Source organism: Gouania willdenowi, chromosome 10 (genome assembly GCF_900634775.1).
Source record: "Gouania willdenowi chromosome 10, fGouWil2.1, whole genome shotgun sequence".
NCBI classification, from domain to species: Eukaryota; Metazoa; Chordata; class Actinopteri; order Blenniiformes; family Gobiesocidae; genus Gouania; species Gouania willdenowi.
Genome location: NC_041053.1, coordinates 19972545 through 19997928, shown reverse-complemented (window position 1 = coordinate 19997928; position 25384 = coordinate 19972545). Strand labels below are relative to the sequence as shown.

Here is a 25384-nt window from a genome sequence, read left to right as displayed (position 1 = left end):
GCTTTTTGATTGGGGGCTCTTTCCACTCTCAACGGGCCACTTTTCACTCTTGCTTTTTAACGCACCTCATTAAAAAAGGCAAACATTTAAAACATTATATATATATATATATATAAATTAAAAAAAAAATTTTTATTCAGTTTATGATCAAAATTTGATACATAATCTGTAAATTTCACTAGTCTGGACTCTATAGTAGTAAGTTTGTCATGAAATGTAGCTACAGGCTCTTACATGGGGAATGGTGGCCTAGTGGTTAAGAATGCTGGGCTCATAATCAGAGGGTTGCCAGTTCAAATCCCTCCCCAGGTGCCGCAAAAATAGCTGCCCAGGGATGAGCCAAATGCAGAGGACAAATTTCATCTCTGTAATAAAATACATTGCAAAAGACCTGATTTAATATTACCTTATCAATGCTGTTAAAGTTGCTAATCGTATGGTTGAGAATGTATTTGCAAAATGATAAAAGTGTGTGTCTGTGCTTGCTGCCTAAACAGATGCATGCACCTAGTTATGGGTATTATTACGTTGCTTGATCATAGAAGGTGACTGTATGAGTGTACAGTTTATTTTTGTAGTAGTAATCCAGTTTTCACTTCTTCTTTGAATATATAATAAGAATGTAAAATGCTCTCATTCCTCTGTGTTTTTCCCCCTCTACAATTATTTATCAATGATATCTGCTCTAAGGGCCGCTACGGGCACAGGTCAGTTCTATAGTTAATCCTCGTGTTCATCGTTTTAACAATAAAGCAGTAAATGTGAGTTTTTATTTAATTTTTTTCCGTCACAATTTCCCACACTAATATGTGGTGAAACTGTGACTCAATACAATATTTGAGCCCACAGATAACCATCTTTTAACACCTCGTAAGGGGAAAGGCCAGCTGAAGTATCATTTTTACTCAGAATGGAATGAATAAATAAATAGAATAAATAAATACAATATCTGTTTTTCTTTTTTTTTTTTATTATCACTAGTAAATAAAACTGCATGGTGTTAAAAGATTCAAAAAAGAAAATTACTGAAGTGTAAGAAGAGCATTTGGTTCTGAAATAAAGCGACGTCCGAATTGGTGAGCGCTGATAAGACACCAACAGGTTATTTTAAAATGTCGTCATTAGATTGTTGAATCGATTCATTTTTCCTGTCACCCTTATGTGGCATCTTTCCCCTCTGACACATCTGTGCGTTGTATATGACGTAAGCATGAGGCCTTTATAAGTAGCATCAGAATGGAACAAGGAGAAAACACAACTTCTCAGCTCAACCTGAAACAGTGGAACCTTCTCAGAGATGAAGAGCTTCACCATCCATCACTTGGCTCTGATCATGGTCACTATGACTGGGATGATGTTTGCAGCACCGCCTAGATCTACAAAACTCCAAGAGCTGCTAAAGCAAATTAAGGAGAAGGCCGATACTGTGCTGGAGCACGTGGTGAGAAGATCTTCATGTTGTTTATTTGTTTGTTGGTCTGTTACTGTGTTGTTGAAATTTGCCTCTTGTCATTCCAGCCCCGAAACACAACTGTGATCAAGATACCAAAACGCCACAACATTTGTGTATGTTACACTATTGGACGTATCATTATGTTGGATAAAGTTTCTCCACTTATTGTTTTACTCCAGTCGGTTTGAAACTGTGGCTTTTATTTTATAGGAAAACGCTTTCTGCTGTGCTGAAGATATTTTGAAGTTAACCCCGAATGACAAATGGCATCACTACTACACAGAGCTCACTCGGGCCTTGCATCTCTACAACAGAGAGGTAAAAGAGACAGAGCTCATGAACACAATGCTACTTTGACTTTATTCTGTATTGAATTTTTGTCCTAAAACTTTTATGATTTTTTTGTTTGTTTTTTAGACGAATGCTACCGGCTGTCAGCTGTCCGAAAACCACACCTATGAAATCCAGTCATTTGTCGATCATGTTGTTACATGTGTGGATTATGCCTTATTGAGGCATCAGAAAGCTAAAAAATGATGAGATACACACATTATTTATTACTAAACAAAGTTGTATTTATTGTGTTTGATATTTTTGTACGATTAAATCATCTTTAACATTAAAATGATTGGTCTGTATTCTTTTTTTTCATCTAATTCTGCTGCATGCATGTGCAATAGTCAATCAATCAATCAATCTTTATTTGTATAGCGCCAGATCATAACCAATGGTATCTCAAGGCACTTTACAGTAGAGCAGTCTTAAGGACGGACTCTTCATTTTATGGATACACACATATGCATATATACGTATATACACATACATATGTATCCCACACCCAACATGAATTCAAAGTTAGAGCTTTTTTTTTTTTTTTCTTGAAAATGATTTACATTGTTCAATGACAGCGACAGAACTTTTATAAATATTTATGTTGGCCTTTAAAAAAAAACTAAAAAATGATACAAACATCTAATCAAACAATAACAAGAAGAAGCAGGCGACACACGTGAAATAATTTATTAAATAAAATCTAAAAGTGTGATGATGTAAACATTTGACAGGCATTCATTTACAAAAGAAATTACATTTTTTTTTACCTTAACTGCTGCATATTACAAAAGTAAGTAATCACAGAAAATCCTAATATGTGTGCAGTATACGGGGCATACAGTATTTATGGTGTATATCAACAAAACACAAAGCATTCTGCTATTAAACAAGGTGCTGACAAATGGCACAATCATAAATCTCATATTTAATTAATGAAGTCCAAATATTGAGGGCTTATTAGCCTCAGTGATGGGTTATGTGCAGCTGCAATAACCACCAACACTACAGAATGTTTTTCAAAAAGGAGAATAACTTGATTTATTACCATAAAATAAGAATGAGAATGAGTGAAGTTATTATCACACATTCATCACCCATTGTTGGTTGAATATACAATTTGATTGTCAACATTTTGACTCGTTTGTTTCTCTATTTTTTGACTGTTGATTGTTGTCAAAATGTTGCAGCTCAAATACATCCTAATAGCGGACATGCAACTTTTAAAAAGTCAATGGAAATTCACTGAAATTGTTCAGAAGTCACTTTAAACAGAAGAACACTTTAAGACATTTATTACATACATATTACTGGTCGTCCACCTATAGGTGGAGCTTCTTCACATTTCAAACCAGAGTGGCTATACAGTGTATGCACATAATTCTTTTTAAATAAAGTTTATTTATGAGCTAGAATAATAACCTGTTTTTCTGTAACATGGAAAGCTGCAGTGCAGAGTGTAGTCGTCCTCAGCCATCACTGCAGGAGGGATTCCATCACAGCATCAGGTTTAGCAGACCTTTTCCTGTGTAAGGAGATGGATTCTTGATAAGTCTTATCACGCATTTCAAGGAGCTGCTGTCAGGCCTTTTAATACTAAGAATAAAAGTACAACATGATAACAGCAAATATCACGCTTCACATCATCTTAATATTTGTAGACCAAAAATAGCAACACAGTGAAGGTGTTAATTGTTTACTTAATGGCAAATCAATAAATATCTGGTTTATTATTAAGCACTAAATATCAAATAATAAAACATTAAAAGTATGTGAGTACTGATAGTAGAAATGTATCGAAACATTGTACACGCCAATGTTGACATCTACTAGGGCTGAGCGATTTTCCCTAAAAAGAAATCTCAGATTTTTTAAGGAAAAATTCGATTTCCGATTTTTTTTTTCCAATGCACTTAAAAATGACTGCAGACATCAGATATATTGTCAAAAGTGCAACTTTACTGCTGTGATTGTGCATAGAACAATCCCAAAATAAAAAGTAAATGATTCTCTGTCATTCAACAATTTCAAGCTTTAAACCAGGTTTAAGCAAAAGTGCAACAGCAACTTCACAGTAGCTTCAATTTTCTGATTAAGAAACCAGATAACTACATATTTTATAATATATAACATTACAATTAAAACAATAATAAACTCTTCCCTGAGCGCCTCAGCAAATCATTGAACATGCCTGAGGCACACATATAGCCTACTCAAAGGGTAAACAAATGTAAATTTAAATAATAATTTTAAAAAATCTAATTTGCAAAATAAAAATTGTTTTTATCTACAAATTCGAGAAATCAATTTTTTTTGCCCAGCCCTAACATGTACATGATCTTTCCGAGGATTTTAAACATAGTGAAATCAGTCAGTGCACTCCTCCAACACATGATAAACAATCAATAAAAAAGTATATTTTTTACATCGAGGAACACCAACCAATAGCTTTAATTTAACCTTTTGTCATTACAGAGTGAGGTGTCTGATCAGGGGAGCGGCAGTGAAGGCTTATTTCTGTTAAAAGCGCTGACAGATAATAATCCACCATTGCTCCACATACCAAGTTAGATAACCACATCAAGAAAGGTCGGGCTTCATCATGTACTCTTACAGTACTACTGGGCTAATGAACTGCAATGCTAGAGTCAGCCAGCCACAGTAGTGAGACCAAGAAAAAGTATAGACGATGTCAAGACTTACTTACGAGTCTCGTCCTTTCCCTGCTCCTTTCCTGTCAACTTTACTAAATTACCTACTGGTAATAGTTACTTAGTTACTGTCTATTCCAGCATGACAATTGGTCGTATTCTTTAAATACGGTCTTCCATCATCTAAACTCTAGGTTCCCAGAGTGGGGTACAGGGGGTACGTGGATAAAAAACTAAAAACAGTGTCACAACATTGGAAACTAGAATATAAATAGATCAGCAGTCAGGAGCCTCCATGCCTTTGCCTTTATAAGACTGTCCTCTAGTGGTGAGTAAATGCATTACATGGCCAGTCACCCTGCTCTCTCAGACTTACGTAAATCTAATGGATGATTTACACCTGTGAGTAACTGGTGCTCACTTCAACATGCACAGTGAATCGTTGAAAATGAAGATAAACAAATAAAACATGCGTCTGTTCACTTTGAAAACAAAAATAAATAAAAAGGAATTTTTTTTATTTTTTTTAGAAAAAATTCATTTTCCGGTAGTGCGCACGTAATACAAGTATGAAATTAACTAACAGGGAACAAGTAACATCATGTTTTATAATGCCAGTATATTTCATAGATAAATCTAAACTCAAAAACTAAATTAAACAATTATTATGTTTGCATTTTAGTTCCACGTTACATTTTGTTCCCGGTCGCATATCTAATGCAGTCTTTAATTGAATGTTCTTTTAATTTCTGATACATTTTAGGATTCTAAATTTGCCTAGTAATGATCTTTATTGTCGATCAAGAAAAGGTTTTTAAGAAGATTGGCATGAAATTGAAAATGTCCACCTGTCATGTCTCCATTCTCTACCACACACTTTGAGAAGCACTGCTCTACTAACAGGCCTGTCTCTCCTTAAATGTACAAACGTTTCTTTAGAATTGGGGCTAAATTTGGGTGAAAGTTGCAAATCTGTAACGCATATGATTGATTTGTTATGAAGTTTTATAAATTTGAACTTTAGACAAGAAGAAGAAGAATGTCTGTATGCATCGGGTGCTGGCCCGGCTTGTCTGTCAATTTTAAAAAGTCCATGTGGCGCCTGAGCCAAAAAGTTTGCCCACCCTGTTCTACAGTGATCTCACTTCAGACATTTGACTACACACACATTCTCTGTTCAGCTCGTTCGGACTGAATATTAATTAAAAATGAATGAAAATGAAATGCTATTGAATAGGTCAAATATTATCATTTTAAAAATAGATTGTGGGTAAAATAATCATGATTGGATTTTTATGACCTTGTCAGACAAAATGACAGACCACGGAAAGGTCTAGTGCACCCTTTGATGTAGAGATGTGTTAAGGTGAAATTAGCACGCAAAAGGAAACGTTCAGGTTGTATGTTTCCTGTGCACAAACTACTTTACCTTCTTCCTGTCTTGGGCCGTCCACTTTTGCCACTCTTGGAAGTTCTCGGTCTCTCTAGTTTCATCAGTGACTGCCGCATGCTCTCCTCAGTGTAAGCTAAATAAACATGGGAGAGGTCCACCTCGAACGGCTATAACAGGTAGTGACATCAACAAAGATTAGATTACAATGTTGAAGAAGCTCAATATAACACATTGGGTGAGTTAATTGAAAGTGAGATGTTATTACTCACATCTTTTTCTTTTTTGTCTGCAGCGGGTGTTTGTTTCCTCATGTTGTTGCCAGTGTAAGCCACACATTTCTGACAAATAAAGGACACAACAGTGAAAAAGAAGCACCTTCAAATAACACAATCCACACCAGTGTGTGGCAGTGGAAAAAGACCTCACCAGCTGCCATTCGCCGATATCTTCATTCCAGTGAACGTAATTCTCTATCATCTCCTATAAGGAGACAATCATTAAAAAAAAAAAAAAACAAAGATCAATGACAAGCCAAACCCTAATAACAAGTTACTTTCCTATAACACTATTATAATACTGCATAGTCTGTGTTGCCGAAATTGGGATTTTTCTTAAAAACGTTAAATGTTTATTGTTTGATTGAATCCTAACAAAGTAATTACATTTTTTTTCATTTTCAAAAAGGTCAAAGGTTGCTCTTAACTACCGAGTAGCATGTACAATATAATCCCACAGGACTTTTATAACAGATGGCATTAAACATGTATAATGAGGGCTTCTTTGAAAATCTTCTCCCCTGTAAATTATAACTTAAACCTAAAGTAAAACCTTCAGGAAAAGACATGTCTCAAGTTTTCAGTTTTCAACAGTTTATCCAGATTAATTAAGTGTTTTATAAGAGCGTTAACTATAAACCAGCAGAGAAGCATTTTTTCCATCACTCAGTGTTAGTAAAAATCCAACATCTTCAGACAAGTTGGTATTGTTTACATTTTTATGGCAAAATAAGGATGAGGTCAGATCAGAATTAAAGATACCCGACATGTTAAAACCTGCATTTAGACAAGACTGAAGAAACTCACAACTTAAAACATTCCTTAAAACTCCATAACACACCCACCTGGTATTCCTGAGGAATGAAATTATCTATGATGAGCATTTGGAGGCGCAGTTCTCGGCTCAGCTGGCGGATGTTCTCTAGCAGACCTTCAATCTCTCTGTGATGCTCCTGTTGTAAATCTGCCATCTAACACACAAAAGGCAGCAAAGGCAAAGCAAAGTGCATTGAAACAAGTGAGTTTAATAAGACCTTATAATGGAATATCTAAATATCTGAGGTTTAAACATATTAAACTACACCTACGGTTCATTTAAGATCGTTTATAAACAGGACTAGATATAAATCCATCTACACAATGAGGAACTGCTACTATTCTTTCCAAGGTTCTGCTCACTTCTGATTTCGCTGCCATCAACATGGTCCAGACTTTCTTTAGCTTCTTAGTTTTTCCTTGAGCCTCCTCTTGCAAACTGGTGTACTGCTCCTCGATATCCAGACGCTCTTGCTGTTTGGAGAGGAAAAAAAACATATGAATGAAGAAGACATGTTTTGAGTTATTTAAAGTTCTTTCATTTGTCGCTACCTCTTTCTCCTCCAGCTCTTTCCTCAGCTGGTCAGCTCTCCTGCGGCGTTCTTCCAGTTCATTATTGGACTCCTCCAAGAGCTTTTCCTGCTCCTCTGCTTTGGCCAATAAGTCCACCCCACCCACAATCACCTTTTTCTCCAGGGCTGACAGTTTCTCCAGGAGATGGTGATGCTCCTGCCTGAAGGATTGGATGAATTCTAACTTTATATAGATCTAATTTGAAACTTTAACACCTGACTTTGAAACATATATTTCCAATAACTCACTGGGCTTGAAAAAGGTCCTTCTCCCTCTTCTCCAGTTCTGCTCTGGCTTTGTTCCTCTCCTCCTCCTCCATGTCCAACTTGGCCTCCAGAGCCTTTCTTTCCTCTTCAATCTTTGCCTGCATCTGGACCATCTTATCGGGTGAGACCTTCTTCCTTCCTAAGCAGGAACACCAGATGCCCCAGAGTACGTGATTAAGATTCATACAGCTGCACTAAGTAGATGTCACAATACTGTTATAATGTGATAGAGAGCAGGCTAATTCACCTAATTTGGTGTATATTGACTTTTGTAAACAGCATTTATATTAATAGTTTTCTGAAAACATACACCTGTACATGCTATAGATTAGGGATGTAACGATTCACTCAACTCCCGATACGATTCGATTCACGATACTGGGTTCACGATACGATTCTCTCACGATTTATTTTACAAAATGGGACTGTAGACAAATAGAAAATACTGTACTATTTTCCTTTTATTTTTCATTGTCAAAAGAATTCCTTGATAAACAATTCAAAACAATGCAATTTAACTAAAAATAAATCTTGAATGAAATAAATAAAGGAATAATACAAATGAAAATGAAGCCTATTAATTTAAATTCTGGTTCTATAATAAACAATGCAAAACTGCATAATAGTTCTTTTTCTTTTAAAAGTGTAACTGAAAATTTTGTGCCTTAACAATTGGACTTTAAAAAAAACAAAAAAAAACGTGGACACATATTTACGTCATATTTGTTTGGACCAGCAGAGGGCGCTGGTAACACAGTGGTCGGTTGGCATGCAGATATCTTGCAGTGAAGAAGAGAAGCTATGCTAGCAGACAGAGCTAATAGAAAAACGTGACTTTTACAGATATCCAAGTAATATTACAGATATTCTTTCGGTGCTAAAGGGGTAATGAATCATTTATTAACATATTTAAGATTAGAAGGCAGCCAGAAAGAAAGTATTAGCAGACTCCGCCCGCCGCCTACACTTGTGTTAAAAAAAGTACTGCGATTCAATTTTCAGAAAATCGATATCAACCGTGATACCTATGAATCGATTTTTAACTGCCTTACGATTAATCGTTACATCCCTACTATAGATAGATTTTTATGATTTTTTTTTAACTGTCAGCCTTAAAAAGTAGAAGGATGCAGTATTACATAATTGCTAAAAGAAGCATTAAAAATCATCTGTTGCTCCATTTGGAGCTCAGGAGATCACTGTGTGACTTTTTTTCTAAAGTGCATATGCAATGTTGCATTCTCCACGAGCACACAGGGCACATTAAATTCAGCTTATCAGAGCAGAATTTAGATTTAATTTGTTCATAAGTTCTGGTTGAAAACTGCAAATAATATGTTGCAGCAATCTAAACTAAAGTAAAATATTTACCACAGAAAAAAGAGATTAGGGGGTCATATAAACCCTAGCAATGAAGCTATGTGTTGTATTTAATGACTTGATAATGATCAACCAAGCTGTATGTGTGTGCCTAAAATACCACACACACAAAAAAATTGAAATTGCAAGTAAATGCAGAGTATTATCAGGATACATCAGGTGAGAAAAACACATTTATTATAATTAATATATATGAATGCATATCAAAATGAAGCCCTAAATCCTGCCACGAAGGAATAAAGTTGGCTTTGCTACAAAGGACTTCATTGTGCTGATAAAATACAGTCAAAAAAAAAAAGTAATTTTAATGAATTACAAAGCTTACCTCTTCTTCTTTTACGTCCTTCTGCTGCCTCGCCCCCATCTTCATCACCATAATCTATGTCCTCTGATCCACTGCCCTCAGAGCCAGAAATCTCTTCACCTAGCAGGGTTACTGACATTATCTACTGGAAATACACAATGAATTTGATTTAAATTCATAATTTCACTTTTTACCTTCTTCCAATTTTTTCTTCAACTCTTCAATTTCTTTCTGGAATTGTCGGAGAAGAGCGTCCTTAGGATCTTCATTGATTCGGGCTTTGTTTTTGATGTTTTTAGCCCTGTTAGCATAGCGCAGGGTACTGATGGTCTCATCATAGTTGTAATCAGCAGGGCCGATGTTTGCACACTGGTGGAGAACAAGCATTAATAACTGTTAGACTTACATATTCTGGATCTACTATGTATTTATTTTACTTTTTAAATCATATATTAGGCAACAGTTTGATCACCCTCATCATCACCAAAAGTGTTTTTTGGCCATTTTGAGATTTCATTTGTATCCCGTTCATTTTTTATTTTTTTTAATGTTTTATTTCATTCTTAATTATTATTTTTACAATATCAAAATACAAAATGAAGCATAAAATAAAAATACATAAGTAAATATACCAAAATATTTTAATGAACTCACAACACCAAAGCAGCAACTTTTTTCTTTTTTTAACAAGTCAGTAAATTAGTTTTTGTTGTCAAAAAATTAGAAGTCGACCGATATATTGGGCAGATATATCGACTTTATTTCAATATCGGCCATCGGCTGATTTAAAAAAAAAAATAATAATAATAATAATATTTAGCACTTTAGAGTAGCCATTAAAGGAAAAAAGAAAGAACATAAAAAACATCAATTTGGATGTATGAATATACAACAACAAAAAAGTAATAATAATAATAGCATGTGCGTGGGAGAGGTAGAAGTCAACAGGCTTACAAATAAAAAGCCGATATAATAGGATAAAGATATAATATAATAGTGCCTGATCAAATATACTTATGCTATTATATCCTTAATATGATAAGGATTTTTGTTTTACTTGATTGTGTGCGGGTCTATTTAAAGTTCAATAAATGTTAAGAGTTCATATGAGTGTTTTAATTGTCTTTCATAATCAATGTGCTTTAAAAAAAAAAGTACACACATTAGTTTGGAACAAGTTGATAGCTACATTGCTTTTATGAATAACAAATGTTGTTTTGTAATATAATGGAGCATGGACAAAGCTTTTTCAATCTGTGTCTTTACCATCATAGTCTTTGAGTTTCCTCCCAAAGAATCTTGCAGCAATCGTGTTAGTTTGGAGTTCCTGTAGGGAACATGTGTGCTTTTGCCATCCACCAGAGCAGAGATGACGTTACCAAGCGTGGACAGAGACAAATTGATCTTCGTGGCTTCCTTTAAACGCTGACCGGTTGCTCCAGTCTTGCCCTGCCGTTCTGAACCCTGTGTGACAAGAGGGGAGGGGGAAGTGAAATTGCTGATAATTTATGGGTGATAACTTCATCGGTTTTCCTAAAATTAAATCTTTTTCATTCAGACACATACGGCCAGGTCAACAAGATGCAGCTTTCCCATGCGCACATGCTGATTTCCATCTGCACCCTTCTCGCTGCACTCTATGGTGATGGTGAAGATTGCATGAGACCTGGAGCTGTGTTCGTTCATGTTAGTAGCACCAACAGAGCCTGGATTAGGAAAAACATGCCATAACATACATGTTAAATTGGGCATATTAATTTAAAAAACAACAACATTTTACCATCACACATAATGGTAAAATGTCATTCACAGTAAAATCGTAAGGTTTTCGCTGCAATGCATGTCACTGAAAACAAATATCTCAGGGAAAATGGAGAAAATAAAACATTGAGGCTGTTGTTTTAATTCTTTCACTTGTTGAACTTACGGTTTTTGTGGCCCAGTGTCATGATCCTATCCATGTCATCAGCATTGTTGACGACGTAACCAGAGAGATCTTTGATGTAAACACCAACATCTGGTCTTTCTTTCACCTTTTTTTGTTTTGTTTAGCAAAAGAAGAATTGTCAACAAAAACAACAACACTTAAAAAAAGCAATTTTTCCCATTCTCCCTAAGAGGCTTATATTACAAGCCCAAAATGTATTTACCTCCAGCCTTTGCATTTGGTCCTTCCCCAACAAGTCCCGCACTTCTTCATTGTATATCTCTAGGTATGAAACTCGAACTAAAAATCTAAGAAAGACCAATGTGTTGAGTACAGGTGTTTAAAACTGCAACAGTAGATCATCAAACTTTGGAAATTAATGCTTTGTAAAAAAAAAAAAAGTGCATTTATGTGTTATATAGAAAAACATCACAATGACTGAGGTGGCAAAAGTAGACTTTTCAGAATAACTTTCAAAAACTAAACTTGTCACGGTTCACAAATTAGAAACAGGTACTTTTTTAGTACAAGACCGGTTCATAGTATAATTTCAGTTTGATTGGGCTTGTAGAAAACCCTTTTTGTTTTGCTAATATAATTAAAAGATGGTGGCCACACTTCAACCAATGTTATAAAACATAGACAGCAATGTTCAAGTTAATTAACAATTTAAAACTCAGTTATTGATTATTTACCTGGTGTCCCCCTCTGCTTTAGCAATGTGGCCAAAAACATGGGCAAAGGAATTGGGGATTATTCCTCTTTGTTCAGGCACGGCTCTCACACCCTCCATTGTGTAGGTCTTCCCTGTGCCAGTTTGCCCATAAGCAAAAATTGTGCCTAAAATGAGTGACAGAGAAATGTGATCAGGATGAGCTTCACAATTTTCTTAACACATTTAAAATGAACAAATAATATGAGAGAGTTAATACTGGTGTAAAGATTATGAGTGTTATTCACTTAGGAGTAACCTTAAGGTGCACCACGTGACTTAAAGTTTCGTCAGTTGTATTTTAGCTCATATTTATTTATAGCTACGCCGCTAACCTTTTGATTTTAGCCCCAACCCTGAAATGTGTATTTTTGTCTTATATGTATTTTTAAAGGTGGAATTTTGCTGTGTTAAATATGTTTAAATAAAAAAAATATTTATGTCAAAAGTGGGATTCGGACCCACGGCAGTGGAAGGAAGGATCCTGGAGTCAGGGGCCTTAAACCACTCAGCCAGCCTGATACGGTGAAAACACAGGCACATTACGTTTATGTAGAAAAGGCCCGGAAAAGATCCGGTGTCATGGACTGAGTCTACCTCCGTACTTAGATTGTCTTACAATTTCAGTACGTGACTGCTAAGTACTGAGATGTACCCGTGATAGAATTGCCATACGTAATGTTATACAGGGATTGCTGTACTGATTTTAAAAAATGCTTAAAACATCACATCAGTCAACCATCGATAAAAAAATCAACCAATGATAAAAAAAAAACGATTATCATGATCAGATTGCTCATCTCTACAACAGCTTATAATTGTAAAGTCATTTTAGTTTAACTGTTATTTATTGCAATGTGTATTATAATCATGTTTTTTTGAAAAAATGAATTATTCCTCTTCGTATTGAGTTTTATTGTAATCATGTTTTTTTGGAAAATAAACAATTCCTATTCGTATTGACATTGCTGCATGAGACACTATTACTTACTAAAGTTGTTGACTGAGATTGTCACTCACTCAGCACGGCGGAAGTAGCAAAACTCACAGCGGAACTAGCAAAAATTAATTTTCCGGTAGCGCGCATGCTCATAATCAATCTCAGTACGAGGTAAACTCAGTCTGTGACACCGGCAACGTCGTCATCATTTAACGTATCTCTAAATACTTTCTTAAAACTATTACTATAAAATATGACAGTCATCAGTCACAGAATAAATATATTTTACAGCAAAAGTTTATTATAAAAATGAAACCCATATGTATTAACCGTACCATTGTATCCCTCCAATACGGAGTCAATGATGGGGCGGGCTGTCAGGTTATAAACATCTAGCTGCTTGCTTTCTGGTCCAAACACTGTGTCAAAGGTGAATGTTTTTGGAGGCTCGTGAGGAGTCTCCAGTTTGTTGACCGTTATGGTCCCACGGATCTCATCAACTGTGACAGCATGCTTGTGGCCCATCATCTTCTCTTTCTGGTTGAGAGGACGGCATCTGACCACAACCTTAACATTGTCGCTGACCTCAGGCTTATTGGTCTGAAGAATAAATCAAATAACCGAGATTAATCAGGCAGGTATTCAATATTGAGCATATGGTCAGATTATCATTAATAATGTAATAATAACAACAATAATAATACATTTTATTTCAAAGCACCTCTTCTCAGCACTCAAGGACACTTTACAGAGTGATGGAAAACATAATGAAATAACACAATAAAGTAAGGCAAATCAAGAAACAAAAAGTAGCAAAAAAAATTTCAGCGGAACAGTGAAATTGCAGAGTATGCAGTCTCTTACAATGATTTAAAAACTGAATCTGTCTCCATGGTTATATTGAAGCAGCTCTGAGTGGATAGTTTTTAACAATGAGTCAGATCAACATGTATAACATGTCACGATTCTTATCAAAGTTAATAAAATTAAATTAAATTAAACCAACTCAGCTCTTGTTATCATTATGTATAGGAGTGTGACGATATCTCGATACGGCGATATATCGAGATATTTTTTTTCCGCACAATCGATTATCGATATGCTCGCACTAAGTAAAACCTTTTTTGCTTTTTCACTAAAATGTGCAGGTAGGTCTTCACAGAAATGTTGTCAATGTTACTGGATTATTGCACTATAATGGTGTCACTGGTTAGAAAGACCATATTTTTTATTTACAGAAAGCACTATTGGAGATACTTATTCATTTACATTGATATGTTGACGCTTATTTATAGAAATGTTGCACTAAAATAGTGTCACTGTTCATAGGACACTTTTTCGATTTATTGTCTTTCAGAAATATTAAAATAAAAATTTTATTTTTTCACTTCATCTTTTTTTCTTTTCTTGTTATGTCATAGATTATCGTAGTTTGATTTCTGACCAATATATCGATAATTGCCGTATCGTCATATCGTGAGATAATCGTTAACGTGAGCTTTGTATCGTATGGTACCCAGAGGTTCCCACCCCTATGTATGCTACTATTATTATTGTGTTATTACCTTACCCTAGCGGTGATCATAATGTAATAACATATAAACGTTTAAAAGTGTCGTAGAAAATGAATAATTAATATTAAAACATTCATAATCATAACTTAAAAACGACCAGGCCGGTATTGTTATGATTAGTAACACGTTATACTAAATGTCCACAGAAAAAAGACCAACCCACTGACGAGGATACGCCTTAAATATAAAGCTAATAAGAAACATGTATTTTATATTTTTAATATTATAAATAACCTCTTCCTGAGGTGGGTTTTTGCATCCTTGTCGATGTTTAAATGGTAGCGATCTGAATATTACGGTACAGTGAGTTAGCATTAACGATTTCATGCTCGTTTCTGGACCACTGGGCTAATGGTGGGATATTAATTACTAATCGTAATGTAAACGGGCACATCTTACATCCAGGAAGCAGACAAACACCTCAGTTTTAATAGCCCAATCTGGTCCTTGCTAACATAAACCTTAGCGGTCAGCTAACGATGCTAACCGGGTTAGCATCTGATTGAGGGAGAAAGGGAGGAACCCAATTAGCAAACAAAAACAAAAACGGGAAATAGCGTGTCGACTCACCGGCATGATGACAGCATACAGACGCGGCTATAACACGCGTGTGACCACAGAATGGTGGCGGTGAAGGTTATCTGCTTCACCTCCGGTTGTAATTTGGATAAAAACCAGCAGCGCACTGGGTAGATATCTGGGCTCTGCTCAGTCTGTTGTCACGTCTGTGTGCGCATGCGCAGTAGCAGAGCTGGGAGTGTGGTAGTTACAGTGTAACGACACAACGCTGTGTCAGTGGGAAACACGGTTTTTGGGGCATAATGTTAATGTTATCATTAACTATATTTCACGAGATGCTTTGCCTTTGATGTTTTCCTCATGAAAGAAACTCATAGGGATACATCAAAGCAATCACCTCTGAGAAGAGAGAATGAACTTGCTGGAATCAGTACATAATATGGATGTTGAAAAAAAATAAAAAAATTTTTTTTTAAAAAATCGATTCGGCGATATATCGCGATTCAAAATGCATCCAAACCGATTTTTTTATTTTAATTTTATTTATTTTTTAACCTTTATTTAATCATGAAAGTCTTTTCCACTGCAGGAGACACTGTAACTGCACAAAGAAGTGCGCTAACTTTCTGCATTTATTTGTTGTTCTAAGCATATACCTCAGTTATGTTGCACTAAAGTCAAAGTTGGTTTCAAGCCAAAGGCAGCTTGTATGTTATTTTTTTAATTTTAAGTTGTTGGCACATGGCATGTTGAAGCCAATGAGTGTAAAATATGCCAATAAAATATATTTTATACATAATGCACTCATGAAGGTGTACACATTTACAGATTAGTTGTTTCTTAACTCATATATATAAATAATAAAAAAAAAAAAATCACAATAATCGCCTCACAGTATTCACTCTTATTATTAACTACATTTCAGCAGCAGTAGTATTACCCTTATTCTCTTTTACAGTGCACAACTTCAACTTCCTGTGTGATAGAAGATATCTAACAGTTAGCTTAGGATAAATTGCTATCATCATTTAAATTAAAAAAACAAAACATTATTTTTACTTAGTGTTTAGTTGGATTACACCGATCAATATATTCTTAAGTAAATTTGCGACACATTTTATAAACCTTTATAATAATAATAATTATTATTATTATTATTATAATAATGCTTGTGTAAGCCAAATAATTTATCCACCCAGCCAAAAATACATTTTGGTTCAACTCTAAGGACACCACAAGCCACGTAATATATTTGTTAATAGTCATGAAAACATGAGTACATGGCTTTAATTCCTACTTACTGTAGCTCTAGAAAGGGAAAGAGTTTCTTCTGATGTATACAAACTGCATACAAGAAATATGGGGGGTTATTATGCATAATATAATGAGGGGGATTGAGGCTTTAAATGTCTACCTATTTGAGTTTGTTAATATATTAATGTATTCGCCATCATTAATTATATCATAACTTTGATCAGGGTTTCCTGAAAAGCAACATACCCTGCATACTTCAGATGTAGCCCAGCTCCTATACACCAGAAAATATTGAATGTGTGGTTAACCAGCCTTAATGAATACTGGGTAATGAACCATACATTACATTCAGTGTGTTGAAGCAGGGAGACAAGCCCGGGAGTGGCTCATCATGATTGATAGTGAGGAATCTGATCTAGATGATACTCCTAGGATGGAAAGTGAACTGCTATTAAATTAAATAAAAGCAATTCCACTTATATACATGAAAAAGCCTTAATATTTCTATATCAGAGCACTGATTTCCAACCAGGGGTGTGTGTATCCCTATAGGAATATGTCTTTACAGGGGTTACATGATAACTTTCTATTCATTTAAAAAATAATTACATATTTCCCCCCAACTTATATGAGCAGGCAATTTCAATAAGTGCGTTTGTGCCACACACTTTTTTTCCATCCTGCTGATAATAAATAAATAATGGCCCAACTCTGGGAATACATATTAAAACGGGCAAAAAAAAAAAGCCAAAACATGAGAACATACAGTGTACATACATATAATAAATACATAGTTATTATTGTTTAAACACAGAAGAGACTTTAGGTGCTCATGGTATGACAAATGTTCAGAGGAACGCAACACAAGAGAAGTTGGGAAACTTGTGGGTCAAAATTAGTGACATTGTGAATCCATATAATTTTCCTAAAAATAATATTTAATTAACTCTCACCTTCTCTGCTTTTATTTTCCATTAGTATCATACTAAAAGCAACTTTAAATATTCTTTTAAACATGACAAGCCCACACAAAAACAGATATTAAGACACCCAAGCAGCAGCGTCCGTCAAATAAATTTTATTATTTCTTAACCCTAATTGACCTTAAAGTTTCATCAAGTATAAACAAATATGGTTTTCTTATTTTACAGGGTTTTGACAAAGGCACTCGACAGTGTAAGTAACAAGGGTATGACTAAAAAATAAGAAAAAGCCCAGTGGTTAAATTGTGCAAAAACCTACATTTCACAAACATGCACACGCATTGATGGATGTAAAATATAGAAACAGCGATCTTGCACATCACTTCGAAGTGCTATTGGGATGAAATAAACACCTTGTTCCTGGATTGTCACTTAACAATATTGACCTTTGGAGTTCAAAACACACTTTATTCTGCAGGTAGTTCAAGTCGTTTGGCAGTAATTCAAAAACATGGAAAAAGCAATGTACACATCTACAATATAAATACAGTCAGCTGAGCCTCTCGAGGGCTTGGAGAACACTGCTGTAGAATAATCCTGTCTGCCCACTGTTTTCCTGAGTCACTAGAATCCGTCCATCAGGTCGAGGTCTGTGAACCAGGACGAACTCCCCCTGGAGCAGACTGAGCTCTGAATCTGTCTGGGCTAAATGGGTCGTCATCACCCTGTGTCTGTAAAATAAAGAAAACGTGTACATTTTTAAAAGAAAGTTTCTGAAAACAAAAGTCTGCATTTTAAAAAAAGTTAAACAGAAGACAACCCCACCTGCTGGGGCTGAACTGGGCTGATAGGGCCGATAGAGAAGATGCTGGATTCTGTACATTCGTAGGTAGATCAGAGATGGCAGTTTCCAGTCCTTTTCTGATTACAGGACCTTTTCCTTCTCTGAGAACGATGCCAGGTCCGTCTCTTCCCAGCGTGAGTGATGGGGCCCACACTTCTAAATTAGGGGGCCCGGAATGTAAAACCTGATTTCCTCCAGACCACGAAGAAGTCCGATGTCTTGGAGGTGGAGAGTCTTCTTCTGTGAGAAACCTCACAGACTTTGCAGGCTGTTCGGGTAAAAAAATCACAGCATGAAAGCAATATCTCATCATATTTGGATTCCGTCAGTCTTCAGAAAAACAAAAAACAGAACAAACAACACTCAATTATCTAACTAATCAGCCAAAAGGGTGTAGGTTGAACAGCTTATACATACGGTACCTACACCATCACAAAAAATAAAATAAGACTCTCTAGATCAGAGGTTCTCAACTGGTCTCACCCTAGGACCCACATTTTGCCACGATGATTAAATCGCGACCATTTTTCTTCTTTTTTTAGAATTCAACCAACCAAATTTAGGTGTTCAAAAATAGCTGCACTTTTTTTAAAAACATAAATCTATATATTTCCCTGTGCAACATGCATTTCACAGCATGCCTATCAAAAGAAAAGTTTCTTTCAAGAGAAAAGACAAGTCCAACATGAGAGACATTAAGTATTTTTTTATTTTTGAGCAGTTGTCCGCGACCCACCCAGTACAGGTCTGCGACCCACTTTTGGGTCCCGATCCACCAGTTGAGAAACACTGCTCTAGATAATATTCAATAATAATAATAATAAGGAAACTAATGTAACGAGTTTTACAACACACTCAATATATATTCTACACAGATAGTGTTATATATACAGTTTATACATGCACATAAAACATATACAGTATACATACGTACACACATACATACATATATATATATATATATATACTTAAACATGCATGTACATGGCATGCACATAATACTAATAATATACTAAATATTTAAGACATATTTCATCAATTCAATTTTAAATATAAGATATAGTGTGGCAATATTTAAATTAATAATATTCACTATCACAATATATATCTTTGGCTATGTTTATTTAGTATGAATATATTTTATACCATTATATAGATATTAGATCTCATTGCTCTTTGAGGTAAAATTGTTGCTCTTTTTTCTTAAACTTACTAACTCTATATGACTTAAAAAGCTTATTAAATGAATAAATTCACATATAAAACACCTTAAAATGTTTGCTATTACACTACCTTGTCTGAAGCATTCTTGTGTGTGTCAGGCTTCACTAGAATGGACTGAGGCCCATTAGCAGACTGAAGCATTGCATCATGGGAAGCAGTGAAATCCCTGTCCTTCATAATTCTGGCTGTAGAGGGCGCTGCTGGCTCAGTCATCCAGCCTAATGGTCTGCTGGCCTTGGACAGGATGCTCATGTGTTTTCTCCTCTGCAGAGCAGGAGAGTAGCCGGATGCCTGAACTTGTGCAAACTGTTGAGAGTTGGATGGTGCGTTGTGATTGGTGTAAGAGAAACGATTTGAACCTGTAAACAAAATCCAAACACATCACAGATGTAAGTATAATATCCATGACAACATGATGCTAACAGATGTTCTTCACTGACCTCTCTGTGGGTTGAATAGACGCCTGACTGTCTCCCAACCTTGCGAACCCCCGTAGAGGGACGGCTTTCCAGCACCAGCGGACAATGTTGCATGCTGTGATCCGTTTGGCACAGACTGGACGTGTCCTGTTGAGCACAGTGGTTACATACATCAGTGTTGATCTTATCAAGAGCAAGAACCACTGCAGGATTCTTGGTACCTGTAGGTTTCTTTGCAGTGATGGCATTGTGCTGCGAGGATGCATTAGCAATAGCTGCCTTTGTTTCCAGGAGTCTGGCCGAAGTCCTGCGGTCAAGCAACAAGACACGTAAAATGAGCCGAGAGTTTCAACAATGTTAACTTCCTGGTTTGCACTATAAACAAATTGTATCCTAAACAGCAAGGAAAATTATACATTAATGAATCTGAAATTGTGGAAGTCACTCCCAAAAAACTTTTAGGAATATTAGTTAATGAAGGACTGAATTGGTCAAATCAAATAGACCTTGTTTGCAAAAGAAGTGTGAAGATAACTGGTAAATTGTGAAAAGTATGTCCTTTAATTAATTCCTCTGCTCATTTAACTTCATACTACAGCTTTTTATTTCCTAATCTAAATTACTGCAATATGGTCTGGGCAGCCTCATATCCCACCCATCTCAAGATATTATGTATTGTTCAGAAAAAGGTTTCACGCTGTTTTTCACCCATCTCCGTTTGTTCTAAGAACCCGAACAACATAGTATAGTATAGTATGTTTGCGCGTTTTCCAGAGTTTTAGCCTCTGAAAAGTCACTTTCATGATGCAGGCTGTTATGGGGCAATCATGCATATGCATGAGTGGGCGTGCCTGTAGACGCAAACTTCATGCCTCGCTCTTGGAGAGGGCGATCACGAAAGTTATTTTCTTTTGCTATCCACACACTCATCATTGTTTTCAGTCAAAAAACTTCACGAACAGTAACACACATGGTTATTTAAGTGGCTATTGTGATTGTGAGTCTGACAAGTGCTGCTTCTGGGTGCGTTTATCACATTAGCAGCAGCGAAATAAACAGTAATCTGAGTCAGCTGTTTCAAACACTCACCGGAGTGTTTAGCTGCTAAATCACTTTCTTGTCATGGTCACCTCTTCTGACCACAGGAATGGTCAATTTAAGGTGATAATCATTTGTTTTGTCCAACTGCTGCGTCGCATTGGGTCACAAACACGTCAGATCAAGTCAAAGGTGATACAAGGCGATATAACAGCTACTAAAAATGGAACTGATTGTCAGCGCTCACACTGCCCTTTGGATTATCAATATACTGGATTATCTATATACTGAACGTAAATATATTATCTGTGGATAAAGGTACTAGTGGTTAAGGGAGCAGGCTTGTAATTGTAGGCTCACTGGTTCTGATCTACCTGGTCCATCACTGTGGGATGTTGATAAGTCCCTTATATTAACCCTAACTGCTCGCTGGGCACTACACCGTGGTCGCCCACTGCTCTTCAAGAAGAGGTTGAATGCACACACTTGTGTGTGTGTGCCACTGACTGGAGAAAAAGAGGGTTGATCACTTCTTCTCCGGCCATATCATAGACAGCGCTGCTTTTACGGTTTAAATGATCAACTTACGGGGTTACTAAAGGATGAGTTCACACAGAATGTTGGCGTATTCAAGAAGTTAACCCCTTTAATTGTCCCTCGTTTGGTGTGAACGCACCTTTAGTGTGCATGCGCAGCAAGCAAAAACTAGCAGGGGACGAGCACGCACAACGGCTTTACGTCAGAATGATTGACAATTAGGAGGACCAATAGTCTAGATGATGCACCCGGAATTGGAAGCCAAAGTAACATCCTCCACAATACCTTTAAACCACAGTTTGTTTTGCTTGTGAGGCAGTTTGAGAGGGGGCGGAGCCTACATTCTCACATTCTTATAGGGTAGGAGGAGCCAGGATTGTCAGGAGGAGGAGTTTCCCCCTTATGAGGTATTATTGGTGCAAAAATCCAACTCTCCCATTTGGAGTTGACTTTTTACAAAATGTGGAATGACAAGGGAGGGAGAAAACAGAGCTTTTTCAACTGTGGCCCTCTGAATGAGGCTAAAGGGATGTAGATCACTGTAGCAAAACCATTATAAAGTGAATTTTTCATAATACTGCCCTTTTAAGATTAATTTCACATTCAAGCAAATTTTCTACGTCAGCTCCACTGTTTACTAGTTATGCAATTCTAGTTATGCTAAACATCTATCTGACATGTTGGTTTTTACACACATTTTTTTTATAGTAAGCAAGATGTTTCTGTCACTATTGAATTTTTTTAAGTTTTACATCAAAAATGCCATCATACCCTTTGTCCGTACATCACATCATCAATGTAACATATCCTATAGAGGCCCTCTGCTTTGGAATAGTTTACCTCCCCAAAAAAGAAAAAGCAGTTAAAAAACCTCTTATCTATTTATAAGTCATTCTACATTACATCTTATTACTTCATACTCTCTCTCACCTTACTCTATGCCACCATGATTAAAATCCACATGTAATAATGTATATTTGTATTCACACGTCTATATGTGTATATATGTTTTAAGTTTATATTTCTTTTTGGATTTTCAATCAACATTTTGTTCAATATTTTCATTTGGATTTTGATATTGATTTTTGTGTTTTTTTGTTTACATATTATTTTCCTATATATATCAAAGTTTAAATTGTGTTTTTTTGTTAGCCCTTATTCTAAATTGTTTGTGTTTATTGAAAGGGGCGGATATCTTATACAAGCCCTTTGGTCTTTGTTCCCACTTTGCACCTTTAACCTTGATTTTTCTTTAATGTGTGCTAAATAAATGAAATCGATCATTAAAATGTGCTCATAATTGCGTGGTTTACTTCTCATTCAACATGATCATGTGGAGCCAAAAGCTATCTACGCTCTCCTTCTAGGAGAACAGCCTCTAACCTCAGCACAGGCGTGACGTAGTTGCCGGGTAGGATGCCCACTTTGCCTGTTTTGAGAGATAACCCACGCAGCCAGCCTTCCTTGAACTTTCCATACACTCCTACCATCTCTCCTTTCCTGAGCTCCAGCTCCTCCGGTCTCCGAGGTTTGTAGGAGTACAGGACCGCACACCTGAGGAGTCACACACGGTTTATCCAACTAACAAGCTCACCTTTGACAAGTCACAACCACAGCATGCTGTGCTTTTGCTGTGGTTATTACATGAATGTTTAGCACATCTGATTTTACATTTATTTACATATTAATGCGTTCATTTTTTTTTCAAGCAATGACTCACACACTGATAGAGAGCTGCTGTGTGGAGGAGGCTTTGCTGTCTGCAGAGGATGAGGGCATCTGTGGATTCATCAGAGCCATAGAGATGGTAGGTGGAGCTTCATGGGTCATCTTCTTTGTGTTCTGAAATGATAAAGAGTCAAATTCAGGAATTTTTCTTGATGGTAAATTACACTTTATATAAGATGCATAAGAAAACAAGCATCTTCGGCTCTGCAAAATGCCCCAATTGGAGCCCCCTTTTTTATAAAATCTTAAACAAACACAGAATTGTGAGTTATATTTAGTTTTAAATCAAAGATGTTTGAACTCAGTCTGTTTGAGCTGCAGTCCTTCAGGTTTGAACTGTTTTCCTGCAAAAAGACCAAGTCCATCTTATCATTACATGTTTATATGCTGTCATCCCAGTTATAGAGCATTTGAATTTGTTATAAGCCAACATTAATGCAACCTGCATAACTATATCTTTAATAATGGGTGTGTCCCTCCTAATGAAAATAATATTAATAGTAATTGAAACTAAGGCTGAACGATTAATTGCTTTTGCGATATAAAGTGATTTTCTAATCGCAAAGGAATTTATTTATTTTTTTAAAATAATTTATTTTAAGTTTGTTGGGAGTTCAACTTCCCTAAAAAACGTCCAATTGGTTAAAGCAGATATTAGTTCTCCTTACTTTTCCTGCACTTTAGTATGTGTGATGTCCCTGAATGGATATTAATAAGCTTTATTTTTTTTGTTTATTTTATGTATTTAATTATAGATGGTCCTGTTAAGTTCAGAGTGTTTAACAAGTGCAGTCCACATGTTTACATGTTTCATGAAACGAGACGTTAGTTAGATGTGTTGAAGAGGTAAAGCCACAGATTTGTTTGCTTTATTGTTGTAATCTGTGCTTTAAAATTTACATTTTGTATTTATTTAAAGTTTAAATAAATCTGAAATTGTTTATTATGAAACAGATTGATTTATTGCTTGTGTTCATTGAAAAATACATGACAAGAGGCCCTTGAAAGAATTATTGCACATTAAATCGCAATCGCAATATTGAGAAAAAAAAAAAAAAAAAATCGCAATCAGATTATTTTCCAAAATCGTTCAGCCCTAATTGAAACCAATCACATTTTTTTTTTTTTTTTTTTTTACCAAATTTGCTTTTAAATATATACGTAGATGTATTCCTAAATTAAAAGTAAAAAAAAATCTCCTTCTTTACCTGCACTAAGCTGTGCAGTCCAATGTGAGGCTGCCTTAACAAGACAAGTTCTTGGACAAGTTCTCCAGGGAGAACATGCACTCTCCATTCTTAGACCACCAAGTTGAAACCAGAGCCATCTTACTGTGGCAGAACAGCAAACTACTGTTTAGTTAGCTCTCTTATCACTTATTTACAGCAAGTAACAGAAGCTAACAAGGTACAGTGGGTTGTGTCTTTGGGAACAACATTTTACTGAGCTCTGTAGCTGTAAGATGACACCATTATTTTTGTCTCGTTGTATTTTATTGTATTGAAATATATTTTTTGATCTGTTGTGTTCATTTCATTCCGTTTCTTTCTGTGGGTAGATGACTCCTGTTGATTTCAAAATGCTCTTGTACACCATCTCCAGAACTCACGTCAGTGGTTTTAGTGGTTATATATATGTATAAATATAATATGATGAACTGCAGTCAAGTGTGTGTGTGTGTGTGTGTGTGTGTATGTTGTGTTTTGTTGTTTTTAGGGCGACCGTGGCTCAGGTGGTAGCGGGTCGTCTTCTGATCGAGAGGTTGGGGGTTCGATCCCAGTACCTGACTATGTGTCGAAGTGTCCTTGGGCAAGACACTGAACCCTAAGTTGCTCCCAGTGGTCGACTAGCGCCTTGCATGGCAGTCCTGTCCCACTGGTGTGTGAATGTGAGAGTGATTGGGTGAATGAGCTGATATGTAAAGCGCTTTGGGACTGCTTCATTGTGGTTATAAAGCGCTATATAAAATCAAGTCCATTTACCATTTTTTTCCCTTGTGTATTTTGTAATTATGTATTGTCTGTTTTGCTGTATCTGTCATTTGTTGCAATCTTGAGGACCTCCTCGAAAATGAGATGATTCATCTCAAAATAAAAATATCAAAATATCCTCTAAATAAATACATTTTAAATTAACCCTGTCTTGTTAGTGTGTGTGTTGAGATAGTGATTAGGCTCTTTCCTGTTTCCACTCAGGTGTGCCTCATCTCCTTTTTTATTTTTGTACTTTGTAGGGCTTTTTAATAAATTGATATTGATTAAATTGACTTTATGTTTGAATTTCCACCTGCCTCCTTCAATAACA

At 35.9% G+C, this 25384-nt stretch overlaps 2 protein-coding genes across 2 annotated transcripts in view; both read right to left on the bottom strand.

Moving 5' to 3' along the window:
• Window positions 1–2459: 2459 nt before the first annotated feature.
• Window positions 2460–15318, bottom strand: kif3a (kinesin family member 3A). The gene is made up of 17 exons (XM_028460156.1): window positions 15165–15318; window positions 13356–13620; window positions 12064–12208; window positions 11592–11676; window positions 11369–11474; window positions 11008–11147; window positions 10708–10905; window positions 9636–9810; window positions 9463–9561; window positions 7740–7896; window positions 7471–7651; window positions 7282–7392; window positions 6948–7073; window positions 6254–6307; window positions 6097–6165; window positions 5864–5994; window positions 2460–3308 (listed from the first exon to the last, which is right to left on the bottom strand). Exons 1-17 carry the CDS (start codon window positions 15168–15170, stop codon window positions 3260–3262), a joined length of 2097 nt encoding a protein of 698 aa, XP_028315957.1. The 5' UTR covers window positions 15171–15318; the 3' UTR covers window positions 2460–3259.
• A 2112-nt stretch (window positions 15319–17430) lies between these two features.
• The window catches only part of sh3rf2 (SH3 domain containing ring finger 2), a 30882-nt gene continuing 22928 nt past the window's right edge, over window positions 17431–25384 (bottom strand). Inside the window, exons 6-12 of the mRNA XM_028459853.1 lie at window positions 23073–23194; window positions 22736–22906; window positions 19999–20084; window positions 19799–19924; window positions 19428–19717; window positions 18116–18402; window positions 17431–18021 (exon numbers count right to left, since the gene is read on the bottom strand). Coding sequence (XP_028315654.1) covers window positions 17841–18021; window positions 18116–18402; window positions 19428–19717; window positions 19799–19924; window positions 19999–20084; window positions 22736–22906; window positions 23073–23194 — 1263 coding nt within the window. The 3' untranslated portion in view covers window positions 17431–17840. The remainder of the gene's footprint in view (window positions 18022–18115; window positions 18403–19427; window positions 19718–19798; window positions 19925–19998; window positions 20085–22735; window positions 22907–23072; window positions 23195–25384) is intronic.

Coding starts and splice junctions, on each gene's coding strand:
- kif3a (XM_028460156.1), bottom strand. Junction 9,562..9,635: donor GAAGAAAAAATTGGAAGAAG/GTAAAAAGTGAA, acceptor TAACCCTGCTAG/GTGAAGAGATTTCTGGCTCT. Junction 7,897..9,462: donor AGGACGTAAAAGAAGAAGAG/GTAAGCTTTGTA, acceptor GTTCCTGCTTAG/GAAGGAAGAAGGTCTCACCC.